At 49.6% G+C, this 12128-nt stretch overlaps 1 protein-coding gene across 2 annotated transcripts; it reads left to right on the top strand.

Annotated features, from left to right (window-relative positions):
- Nucleotides 1-751: 751 nt before the first annotated feature.
- On the top strand, nucleotides 752-8595 carry LOC116578508 (nucleoside diphosphate kinase A). 2 transcript variants are annotated; one of them, XM_032322947.1, is made up of 5 exons: nucleotides 752-866; nucleotides 2974-3103; nucleotides 6224-6325; nucleotides 7335-7447; nucleotides 8285-8595. In XM_032322947.1, the coding sequence occupies exons 2-5, from the start codon at nucleotides 2978-2980 to the stop codon at nucleotides 8400-8402; spliced, it is 459 nt and encodes a 152-aa protein (XP_032178838.1). In that variant the 5' UTR covers nucleotides 752-866; nucleotides 2974-2977; the 3' UTR covers nucleotides 8403-8595. The 2 variants fall into 2 exon arrangements, with proteins under 2 accessions (XP_032178838.1, XP_032178839.1); XM_032322948.1 differs by having other exon boundaries at nucleotides 787-866; nucleotides 2960-3103.
- Nucleotides 8596-12128: the final 3533 nt, after the last annotated feature.

Raw genomic sequence — 12128 nt, 5'->3', positions numbered from 1 at the left:
CTCAGAGAGCCTTTTCCCAACTAACCTTTTGAAAATTGTTTACTCCTTCCGTTTTTCTCCCTTGCCCTGCTTTTTCTTTTTTCTTTTCTTTTTTTTTTTTTTTAAGATTTTGTTTATTTGACTTACAGAGATCACAAGTAGGCAGAGAGGCAGGCAGAGAGAGGAGGAAGCAGGCTCCTCGCTGAGCAGAGAGCCCGATGCGGGGCTCGATCCCAGGACCCTGGGATCATGACCTGAGCCGAAGGCAGAGGTTTCACCCCCTGAGCCACCCCAGCGCCCCTACCTTGCTTTTTCTTAAGGGCACTAAAATAATGCAGTGTATTACGTATCAGTTTGCTTGTTTATTCTTTGTCCCCATTCCCAACCCCACCAAAGCCTCCTAGTTTCCTGCCATCACCTCGGGCCCTGGAACAGTGTCCCGCACACAGTAGGTACTCAATAATGCAGTGCCTGATGGGCTGGGGAGAAGCAGCACACGGAAAAGTGAAAAAGACCCACTTCTAGGTCACGTGCCCGTTCGGACTTGGCGCAAAGTGGGAGCGCCACCTCCCGGGAAGCCGACTGACTCGAGAGCGAAGGAAGTGAGTCAGAGAATCCTGGGGGGTGGGGAGGCGAGGAAGGGCGGCGTGCCGGAAGAGCAAGAAAAAGCAGTGCCGGAAGTTAAACGTCGGAATGTTGCTCTCTAGAATGACATCCGACGCCCGAGAGGAAGCGTGGTCGAGTGGTGTTCTGCAAAAACGAGCTCTCCGGCAGCCGATCCGGAAAGAAGCGTTCCGCGCCTGTGGGTGCCAGGAACCACGTGGGGCTGGGGCGTGTTTCCGGTGCCGGCGTCCCCAGAAGGAGTTGCCGCCCGAGCCGCTGGAGGGGTGAGAGGGGTATGGGGTCTTGAGAAGGAGGAGGGATCCTGGGATCGGGGGAGGGAGGAAGGCGATGGGATCGCATGAATTCGGCCCTGAGACGTGGCCAGAGGGATCGGATGGGAGGTTAAGGCAGGGCAGCGCGGGTGGGCAGGGGCAGACCTGTCAGCGCACGTCCCACGCCACGTGGACTTGCCTTTGTCCGTGGCTGACTTTCCCGTCGGGCCGCGACCACCCGGGTTGTGCCTTATTTGTCTGTGTCGCGTGCAGCGCTGGGCTCGGAGTTGGGGCTCAGCGAGTTCTTCCTGAATGAATGAATGAATGAATGAGTGAGTGTGTGTGCGTGTGTCTCAGTGGGTGTGGAGGACATTTATAGGTGTCCAAGGCACGGGTATAGAGCCGATCTGTGGCTCGGTAGCCCGAACCCATGCTGGCCTCGAGCTTGCATTGGCAGTTCCTGCCAGTCCTTGGGTTTTGTCCCTTTTTCTTGGAGGGGCAGGGCGATGACGACTTAAGTAAGACATTTTCCTTGCTCGTGTCGACGGCCAGGCCATGTGGCTGGGTACCAGGGAGAGAGACACAGGCACAAACCAGCCCCGTATACAGGCCGCAGGCCAGTGGGGAGACAGCAACACGAACAAATTAAAATATATTAAGGTGCTATAAGAAGAGATTAACTGAAGTAGAGGAAGATAGAGCCGGGAGGTGGTGTAGCTATCCTCATTAGGGATTGTCTTTCAAGGTCAGGGGCCTCCTCCTTTCCCATCTTGTGGAATCACAGCAGGTCATGAGTCCAATCTTCTCTGTAAAAGGTAGGGTCTGGGGGCACCTGGGTGGCTCAGTGGGTTAAAGCCTCTGCTTTCCGCTCAGGTCATGATCCCAGGGTCCAGGGATCGAGCCCCTCATCGGGCTCTCTGCTCAGCAGGGAGACTGTTTTTCCCCCCACCCCCCTCTGCCTGCCTCTCTGCCTACTTGTGATCTCTGTCAAATACATAAAAAATAAAATCTTAGAAAAAAAAAAGGCAGGGTCTGGGCCTCTTTCCTGCCTGATGTCCCATCTCAGATATTACCAACGTCTCTGGTTCTCCCATCATTCCCCTTTTATCAGCCTGAATATTCATTATGTCTTATGATGTAGCATAAACTGTATCGGTTTGGGAAATTGGGATTTTGGACCTCATTCTGGTGCTCTAGATTTGTTTGGTTGTAAAATTAAGGGGATTATATTGATATCATCTCTCAAACCTCTTCCATTTCTAATACCATGACTGTGGCAGTGGGTTAAACTGTTTCATTCTGCCTGGCACCCGACTACCGCTTTATCGCTGTAGTTTCCATTCTCTGGATAATTCAGAAAGTGTCTTTTTTGGTTTTTTTTTTTTTTTTTATGTCTCCTCCCTTAGTTCTGCCACAGTATTGAGTACAAAATAGATGTTTAATAGTAGCTTTTAAGTCAAATGGGATAGAATTAATAGTCCCTGGTTTTTTGTTTTTGCTTTGTTTTTTGTTTGTTTGTTTGTTTTTCGCTTAGGGAAAATTTTTTTTCTCCTTAGGAACATTTTTTACACATGTGCTAGTCCAGAGTTTTTTCAGTGCTGCTCCTTGTGGCGAACACATTCATACTGTGCAATAGCATACTATTCCTTTTTTATTCTTTCTTTTTTTTCAGGTTTTATTTATGTATTTTAGGGAGACAGAGCTGGCACGCCTGTGCAGGGAGGGGCAGAGGAGGAGGGATAAAGAATCTGAAGCAAATCTGTCCTGAGCGCGGAACCCATTGCAGGGCTTGATCCCTGACCCTGAGACATAACCTGAGCTGAAATCAAGAGTTAGACACTGGACCGATGAGCCACCCCCCCAGTCGCCCCTATAGCACACTATTCTTATTGGCAAACACAACTACCATCGTAGGAACGTTGTTTATACCTATTTCTTTAAAATGTGCCTTCAGAGTAGCACAGTATGGTGGACACACTAGGAACTGGGTTCTTACCAGGGAGACTTGCAGTCGGCACGACAGATTTAAACCAGCTTTATGGGGTAATCCGCTTGAGAAGGATGATGGTGTAGGCAGGATAGTCAGTGCTGTTTCATCCTCCCAGCTGTCTACCCTCAGGACCATGGCCAACTGTGAACGCACCTTCATTGCCATCAAGCCTGATGGGGTCCAGCGCAGCCTCGTGGGAGAAATCATCAAGCGTTTTGAGCAAAAGGGATTCCGCCTCGTTGCTATGAAATTAATTCAGGTAAGTGGGCTTCATTCTTCATATTTCTGTTCTCTTGGAGGTCAGAGGATGATTGTACGTTAGCCTCCCTGTTTTTCCCCTTCCCTATTTTTTTTTTTTTAAGCTTTCTCCGCAACACATGAGTCCAGAAACCTGGAAACTCCTTGGTGCCCAGTAGGAACCCTACAACAAACCAAGCTACTGGGACTTTGGGAAATAGCCTCCCTTTTCCCTTAGCAATGCAGAGTTCTGCATATTATTGCAGCACTGTGATTTCTTTCTTTTTTCTTTTTCTTTTTTAAAGATTTTTATTTTTCTATTTAATTTTTTTTTTTAAAGAATTTATTTATTTGACAGAGACAGAGAGAGAGCACAAGCACTGAGGAGCAGCAGAGGGAGAGGGGGAAGCAAGCTTCCTGTGGATCAGGGAACCTGATGTGGGGCTCAATCCCAGGACTCTGGGATCATGACCTGAGCTGAAGGCAGAGGCTTAACCCACTGAGCCACCCAGGTGCCCTTAAGATTTTTATTTTTAAGTAATCGCTACACCCAGTGTGGGGCTCAAACTCAGCCAGGAGATCGGGAGTCACATGCTCCACTGACTGAGCCAGCCACATGCCTCTTTTTTCTTTTTTTTTTTTTCCCTTCAATTTTTTTTTTTTTTTAAAGATTTTATTTATTTATTTGACAGACAGATCACAAGTAGGCAGAGAGGCAGGCAGAGAGAGAGGGGGAAACAGGCTCCCTGCCTAGCAGAGAGCCTGATGTGGGGCCTGATCCCAGGACCCTGGGATCATGACCTGAGCCGAAGGCAGAGGCTTTAACCCACTGAGCCACCCAGGCGCCCCCCCCTTCAAATTTTTATTTAAATTCTAGTTAGTTCACATACAGTTGCGATACTGTTTTCAGGAGAGCACTGTGCTTTCTGACTCAGAGTCCTGGTGGGTGTGTTTGAGCTCCTGGTCTTGAGCTTCCTGAGCAAATTTCAGAGAGCTTCTCCCCTGCTCCTGCACCTTCCTTGCTGAGCCAGGTGATCCTCAGCAAGGAGATCTTTCCATCCTTATTTACTGTCCACTTAGTGTCTAATGTCTAGTAGGCACCATCAGGGCATGTTGGGGGGAAAGCTGTGGTTTTGCCCTTGGGAGGCCTGCCTGAAAGCAGCAGAGAGCAGAAACTCTTGCAAGACACCTACCTGCAAGGCAGTAGTTCAAAAAGTGAAAAGGAGGGGACACCTGGGTGACACAGTTGGTTAAGCGTCAGACTCTTGGTTTCAGCTCAGGTGGTGATCTCAGGGTCATGGGATGGAGCCCCGTGATAGACCCTGTACTATCTGTACTATTTAGGGGTGACCCTAAAATATTTTTTAAAAATTAAAAAAATAGGGGTGTCTGGGTGGCTCAGTGGGTTAAAGCCTCTGCCTCTGGCTCAGGGCATGATCCCAGGGTCCTGGAATTGAGCCCCAAATTGGGCTCTCTGCTCAGCAGGGATCCTGCTTCTTCTTCTCTCTCTGCCTGCCTCTCTGCCTACTTGTGATCTCTGTCTGTCAAATAAATAAATAAAATCTTAAAAAAAAATTTAAAAAAATAAAAAGTTTGTGGGCTTGAGGAAGAATGGGAGGAGGGACAGTGCCAGGAGTTTGCCAGGTTGTTTATATCTGACATGGGGGAGGGAGGCGAGGGAAAACTTGATGTCCCCGCTCCAAAAAAACCCTGTAATCTATTCCGCAGACTAAAGATAACCAGCCCCGGGGCCCCTGGGTGGCTCAGTTGGTTAAGCATCTGCCTTTTAGCTCAGGTCATGATCCCAGGGTCCTGCCCCGCATTGGGCTCCCTGCTCAGCAGGGAGTCTGCTTTTCCCTCTATCCCTCCCCCCTGCTTATTCTCTCTCTCTCTATATATATATAAGTTAAAAAATCTTAAAAAAACAGTAAAGGTAACCAGAACCCCCTCTTCCCCCCCAAAACAATTTGAACCAATTAGTAGAATTGAAAGTGTTGAGGGAAGGACAGGTCCAGTGAGCGTGTGTCGGGAGACCACCACTACCAGTCTTCCGTTGGGACTGGGGCGTGGCCAAGAGTGAATTGCTGAGGGGGCATGGTCACTTGGCTGTGTCCTTTTACTCTGGCAAGGAACGGCCAACCGGAGGCAGAGTGAGGGGTCGCTCTGGCTGTGCTTTCTGGCAGTGGCTGTCCGCAGTTGTGGGTATGAGTGCAGTGCGCAGGGTACAGAACTGGGAGAAGGAAGGGTCCTTGTCAGACCCTAAACAAGCCTGTGTGCCTTGAGAGAGCCTGGCTGAGGGAGTCGGAATCGCCAAGCAGGTGGTTTGCTACTGGCTGACTTGTTTTGTCCCCACACACCAGCCTTGCAGAGGGAGAGTTTCTTAGTCCTTCTTCAGCAAACTTCTTTATTGCTGGATTTCATGTACTTTTGAGTGGTTTGTGAAATACTTGTGGGGATCACATAATTGTCCCACCTGGCCCCTGGCTTTCCTCTCCTGAGTAAACGTGCCATCTCCCTGGGACATGGCTGGGTTCAGTTTGCTTCCTGTCGAATGCCAAGACCCCACCACTCCCGACTTCCCTCTGACATTTGAGTTGAGGCTTGTTCTCAATGAATGGAAATTCATCGTATTGTTAGTTTTACTGTCTACAGTGGCATGGCCGGATCTGATTCTAAAGTTCTGTGGTTTTATTCCCATCAATCAAGGCCAATAGGGGGGAATTGGCACAAAGCTGAAGCGCTTTGAGTCTCTCTGGCATCACTTGCCTCTGGTACTGGTGGGAGTGGATTGCATTACAACAGAATTAGCAAAGAGGTCACATTTTATTTTACTGATTTATTTTTAAGATTTTTATTTATTTGACAGAGAGAGACACAGCGAGAGGGAACACTAACAGGGGAAGTGGGAGAGGGAAAAGCAGGTGCCCCGCTGAGCAAAGCCTGGAAAAACAGGCTCCCCGCTGAGCCCTGATGCAGGGCTTGATCCCAGGACCCTGGGATCATGACCTGAGCTCAAGGCAGATGCTTAATGACTGAGCTACCCAGGTACCCCAAGTGCTCACAGCAGTGAGTGAGAAATAACTAGATTGTTAGTTCTTAGAAGGCTTGGGGGGCCATTTCTCATTCTTTGTCTGCACAATAGGCTTCTGAAGATCTTCTCAAGGAGCACTACATCGACCTGAAGGACCGTCCCTTCTTTGCCGGCTTGGTCAAGTACATGCAGTCAGGGCCCGTGGTTGCCATGGTGAGTGTGCATGGGTGAGATATCGATGTGAACGACTCCACTGGGAGCCGAGTGTGAGGCGTGTGATTCCTGCCTCTGACGTCAGGTCCTCACTGATACAGAGGAGATGGGGGCTGGGAGGATTGGGCAGTTAGGATGTGAGTTAGGTCTCTGACCCACCAAAGGCACGATGCATTTGTTTGCTAAACTGAGGACCCACAGCGACTCAGAGCGGGGAGCAATCAGGAGAGGTCGGCCTGATTCTACACTTCTTCAGGAGGGCAACGAGATTGTCTCTTGCTTCCTGCAGTAATTTCCCTCCAAGTATGTATTGGTTATCATTGTGCCAGGCTCTCTTCCAGACACCAGGAATACAGTCATGAATGAGGCAAATAAGTACTTATTTTCATAGCTTTGCTCACTTACACATCTTGAAGGCACATAATGAAGAAAAAAAAATACATGCTAATGATTAGTGATATGCACAGAAATGAAACAGGGTGATGGGACAGCAGTAGCCACTTTAGATTGGGTGGCTAAGGAGCATGCTTTTTGAGCTGAAATCGGAGTGAGAAGAAAGAGCCAGACTTACACAAAATCACGCTGAAGAACAGTCTCAGCAAGAAAACAGCATGTGCAAAAGGCCTGAACTTTCTGAAGTACAGAAAGAAGGCTGGAGCAGTTGGAGCCTGGTAGGTGAAAGAGAGGGTCAGATGACAAGAGTTCAGAGGCCTGGGCCTGGGCCAGATCAGGCAGGGCTGTGCTGGCCATGCACTTCCTGAGCTCCCGGACGGATGCTAGGGGATGTCTAACGAGGCATCTCTAAAAGGCTGCTCTGGCTGCTCTGTTGGGAATGGATTGTAGAAAAGCAGGAGTGGGAGCAGGGAGACTAGTATCCCAGTGCTGGAACAAGTAGCTGCTCCATAATTATTCCTTCAGTGTTAAAGGGGCTTTTTTTGAATTGATAGATTCCAGATTTTCTGCTGAGGTGGGTTTTCTTCCTTGACCATATATTCTTTTATCCTTGCAGGTCTGGGAGGGCCTGAATGTGGTGAAGACGGGCCGAGTGATGCTCGGGGAGACCAACCCTGCAGACTCCAAGCCTGGGACCATCCGTGGGGATTTCTGCATCCAAGTTGGCAGGTGGGAGTGGGTGCTTTTGCCTTTTTCCAAAATCTGAATTAGATGACAAGCATTTGGGTTCCTCAGGCTCTTGGCTGGCTCAGTTGTTAGAGGTAGAGCATGTGACTGTAGATCTTGGGGTTGTAAGTTCGAGCCCAGCCCTACTTTGGGTATAGAGATTACTTAAAAAAAAAAAAAAAAAAAAAAAAAGAGAAAGAAAAGAGGGGAACCTGGGTGGCTCAGTGGGTTAAAGCCTCTGCCTTCAGCTTGGGTCATGATCCCAGGGTCCTGGGATCAAGCCCCGAATCGGGCTCTCTGCTCAGCGGGGAGCCTGCTTCCCTCTCTCTTCTGCCTGCCTCTCTGCCTCCTTGTGATCTCTGTCTGTCAAATTTAAAAAAAAAAAGAAAAGAAAAAAAGATCTTTAAAAAAAAAATTGGGTTCCTGAGGCTGGGATGGACATGATACCATAAGCAGATCAATTTAAAATCAGTTCTTTTGTTTCTTTCTCTCTGAATTTGGTGTTTGGTTTGGTGAGTTCTCTGCCCTCGACCGTCAGCCTCCATGTGGTTGTGCCTGGCTTCGGAGGGTAGAACCGGTTACAGCACCGAATGCTGGCCGGAGTCCCCTCTCTGCTCATGCTTCGTGTTGCTCTGAGGACTGGAGCACAGGAGGGCATTCTTCACCCCCACCTGAACCACGGCTGTGGGCTTTTTCTTTTACTGTGGACTCAGGTGCAGGGGGCTCTGGCTTTTTCTGCTGCCGGGGGCTGTCAGCTTTCTGGCACTGGGAGCCGGGGGCCTTCCGCGCTGTTGAATCCTTTGGGTCTCGGTAACGGGGCCTTCTCTCTCCCCCATCCAGGAACATTATCCACGGCAGCGACTCTGTGGAGAGTGCGGAGAAGGAGATTGGCTTGTGGTTCCAGCCTGAAGAGCTGGTGGATTACAAGAGCTGTGCTCAGAGCTGGATCTACGAGTGACCGGAGAGCAGACCTCCATGCTTTGTTCATTCCGTTCCCTCTCCCTCCCCTGAGCAGGGGGCCAGGCTCTCACAAATCCACTTAATTTGGAGACCTTCCTTCTAACCTGGAGGGCATCTCCTGGAGCTGGGTGTGCTCACTGTACAGTATTATGTGCTGCTGTCTAATTAAAATATTTCATCCCAACATAGGATTCATCGAGTTGGTTACTTTGTAATGCCCTATTGCTTTGTATTCTTTTTTCTTTCCCATTTATGCTGGGTAACCTGACAGGACAGAGTGTAAATACTATGTAAATTATTTTTGTTGTCCTGAGATCTCTTTCTCTCTCTCTTTTTATCTTTGCCCATCCTTCCTTTTACTCCTGTATCCCATCCGCTCTTGGCACCGAGCCAGTCCGTAGTCATCTAGGAAGATCTGCTAGGTGCCAAGATTGTACTGGGGGCAGAGGATTCCCTGGAAATAAGAGATATCCTTCCTGCTCTTGAGAAGCTCTCGGCCTCAGCGGATGGGGGAGTGTGAGAAGTTGTAACTACTCCCAAAGCAGAAAAGCTAGGTAGTGGGCCTGGCCCTGGAAAAATGTCAGAAAAAGCAGGTGAAATCTTGTGAGTAGCTTTGATTTGTTAGGGCGCTGATTTGGTTGCTTTAGTAGAGGCAAGATGGAAATTTCCTTCTCTTTATTTAAAAATCTAAACTAGAGGGGCGCCTGGATGGCTCAGTGGGTTAAGCTGCTGCCTTCAGCTCAGGTCATGATCTCAGGGTCCTGGGATCGAGTCCTGCATCGGGCTCTCTGCTCAGCAGGGAGCCTGCTTCCTTCTCTCTCTCTCTCTCTGCCTGCCTCTCAGTGTACTTGTAATTTCTCTCTGTCAAATAAATAAAATCTTAAAAAAAAAAAATCTAAACTAGAAATCTAACGTACAGCCCTGGGTCTGTTGCTCACAATGCTGTGTCGTGTACTTGAAATTTGCAAAGAGGATAGATCTTAAATGTGCTCACACACACACACACAAATGAACATGGTAACGATGTGAATTGTTAACGTTCCATAGCTTAATTGTGATCATTGCACAGTATATGTAAATTAAAACAGGTTACCTTAAATACAGAACACGTTTTGTCAGTTATACCTCAGTAAAACTGCAAGAAGTCCAAGTGACTAAGTAGGGGTGGGGATGGCAGTGAGGTTCTGATCCTTGAGGTTGTCCCGAGGCTGATTCTGTTTTTTTTTTTTTTTTAAAGATTATTTATTTATTTATTTGACAGAGAGACATCACAAGTAGGCAGAGAGGCAGGCAGAGAGAGAGGAGGAAGCAGGCTCCCTGCTGAGCAGCGAGCCCCATGCGGGACTCGATCCCAGGACCCTGAGATCATGACCTGAGCCGAAGGCAGCGGCTCAACCCACTGAGCCACCCAGGCGCCCCCAGAGGCTGATTCTAACCACGCCTTGTCCCCTATGCGTGCCTAATGGCAGGTTGGTAAGGAAAGTGGATTGTTCCTTTCTTTGAAGGGCGTCACCGTGAATCTACCACCTTCACTCCCCCTCCCATCTCATTGGCCAGAACTTCACGTGCGAGTCTCCTGCTGCAAGAGAATGTGGAAAATGTTTTTATCTGGGCACCTGGTGGCTAGAGAATACTTCAGAGCTCGCCTATGAGAAGGGGGAAGCTAAGAATACATCTTGGGGACAATTCCTTTTGCTACAAACTTCAAGGTTTCTTTCCTGCTATTTTCCCTGTTACCCTGGCTTTGGTAGAGGCAGGGGAGCTGAGGGGAACTGGGTTGGGGGCTGCTGTGTTTCTCCACCTTCACTGGGGTGCATCTGACCAAATCGTAAGATTACTTGAAGGGTGCAGTGAGAGTTGACAGATGTACACGCTTCCTGACGGTGCGTGGGAGAAGAATGAGGCACAAACAAGGCAGCTGTAAGAGAGGGGGAGCCGGGACGACAGCGGGAAGGACTGTCACCCGGAACAACTCAGTCCCCCGTTTATCAGATACAAGATGACCAACAAAGAAGATGGTGGTTATAATTAGCCATAGGTCTTGTAGGTAAACAAGAAGGAATGTGAGTCATATGTTGATCACAAGTCTTACAGGTCAACGAGAAGAGGAGAGGTGTGTCTGGTCCAGCAGCATGGAATTTATTGAGCAAGCGCAGAGGCTTTCTCTGAGGCAGGGGAGGCTACAGTAAAGGGACGCAGGCAGGGAAGCAGGTGGTGGTCTGCCCTGAGAGAGAGGGGCATCCCTGGCTGCTCGGCTTCAGGGACGGCTTCAGGGACGTGTATCATCCTCTCCACCAGAGGCCCGCTGCTAGTACATATTTTTCTCAAGGTCATCTTTAAGCATGCTTGCGTGACCAGTACAATTCCTCATTAGTTGTATTTTAAGCAGTATATTATTCTGAGGTTCTAAGGGACAGTTACGTTGTGAAAGGATTTCCTCCATGGGGTGGCGGGGAGGACAGTGGTGTGGGTGGTGTGGGGGGCTACTTTCCTTTCAGGCAGCTGAGAACTAGATGCATTTCTGTTTCCCTGTTGGGGGAAAGTACTCACACCTTTGGGAAATGATTGTGTGTGCAGTGAGGCGGCGGGGTCACACCTTGCCCATTTAAGGGCTGTCTTTTCAGGAAGGGCAGGGAATGTGAAAGGCAGAAGGCTGCTATGGACTATTCCACGGGAGCTAGAGTGACTGGACCAACGGGGCAAACAGCTCTCCAGAGGAATCTCCAGTGAAATTCCCAGACCCTGTCCCACAGTTGACATTGGATAACTCTGAAAAGGAAGCCCAAATTAGGGTTCTACCTTGAAGCCAAAGGGAACATTGGCTGTCTCTTCTCCAGAAGGAGAATTGCGTTTTAATGCTTTGCACCTAGCAGTGTGGGAAGGCAAGAAGGTGTCACAGAGGGCTGGATTGGTCCCTTGCAGCCGAGGCCAGGTTTGCAAGTTGGCTGGGGATGGGGGTGGTGGGGCAAACAGACCAGGTTCCACACTTGGCACTAACAAAACCCAAAGGTAGACCAGTTGAGGCAGAACAAGAAGAGAATTTATTTCTGGGAGGCTGACACTGGAAAGACTAGACCAACATCTCTCTCAAAGACTGTCTCCAAAGTGCTGAAAATAATTCCACGTTTCCATATGGAAACGGACAAAGGTCAGTGTGTACCTGCAGGTGGGCACTGAAGGTCAAGTCCATCAGTGTCTTGGGGTTGGTCCTGCAGAGTTCTCCCTGCTGCTTGCGGGGGTAGTATCGGTTCCCATCAGGGAATCCTTTGCCTGCAGGGGCTTCTCCCAGAGTTAAGTGATAAACTAGGAAGAATTTAGTCACCTGGAGGGTTTGAGGTCAAAATGGAGGTAGCTGAAGTCTCTCTACCTGGCGGGTACTGGTTATCAGGGCGGTCACTGCCAGCAGTCGGGAGAGGCCCGCGGGGCCCACCGTCAGCTCACGGTCCCGAGCAGGGACAGACACGAGGCCTGGGACCATCTCAGGGACAAACATTGCTGGACTGCTGTCTGCGCCGGCGGTAAGGAGGGACTCGCTGCCTCCGCACGGAAGCCGAGCACGGCCCGGGGCTGGGGAGCTGTGCGGACGCGCCAGGTCTGATTGCTGGGAGACCATCTAGAACCGTGTCAGGATGTGTCTCGGGCTGGGGCAGCTCACCGCACAGGGAGTATAAGTGTGTGCGCGCGGGCCTGCGCGCGTGTGGCGGGAGGGACTGCGGGGAGGGCT

This window comes from Mustela erminea, chromosome 18, assembly GCF_009829155.1.
Source record: "Mustela erminea isolate mMusErm1 chromosome 18, mMusErm1.Pri, whole genome shotgun sequence".
NCBI lineage: Eukaryota > Metazoa > Chordata > Mammalia > Carnivora > Mustelidae > Mustela > Mustela erminea.
The sequence above is the reverse complement of the archived record's forward strand: the minus strand, read 5'-3'. Positions and strand labels throughout refer to the sequence as shown.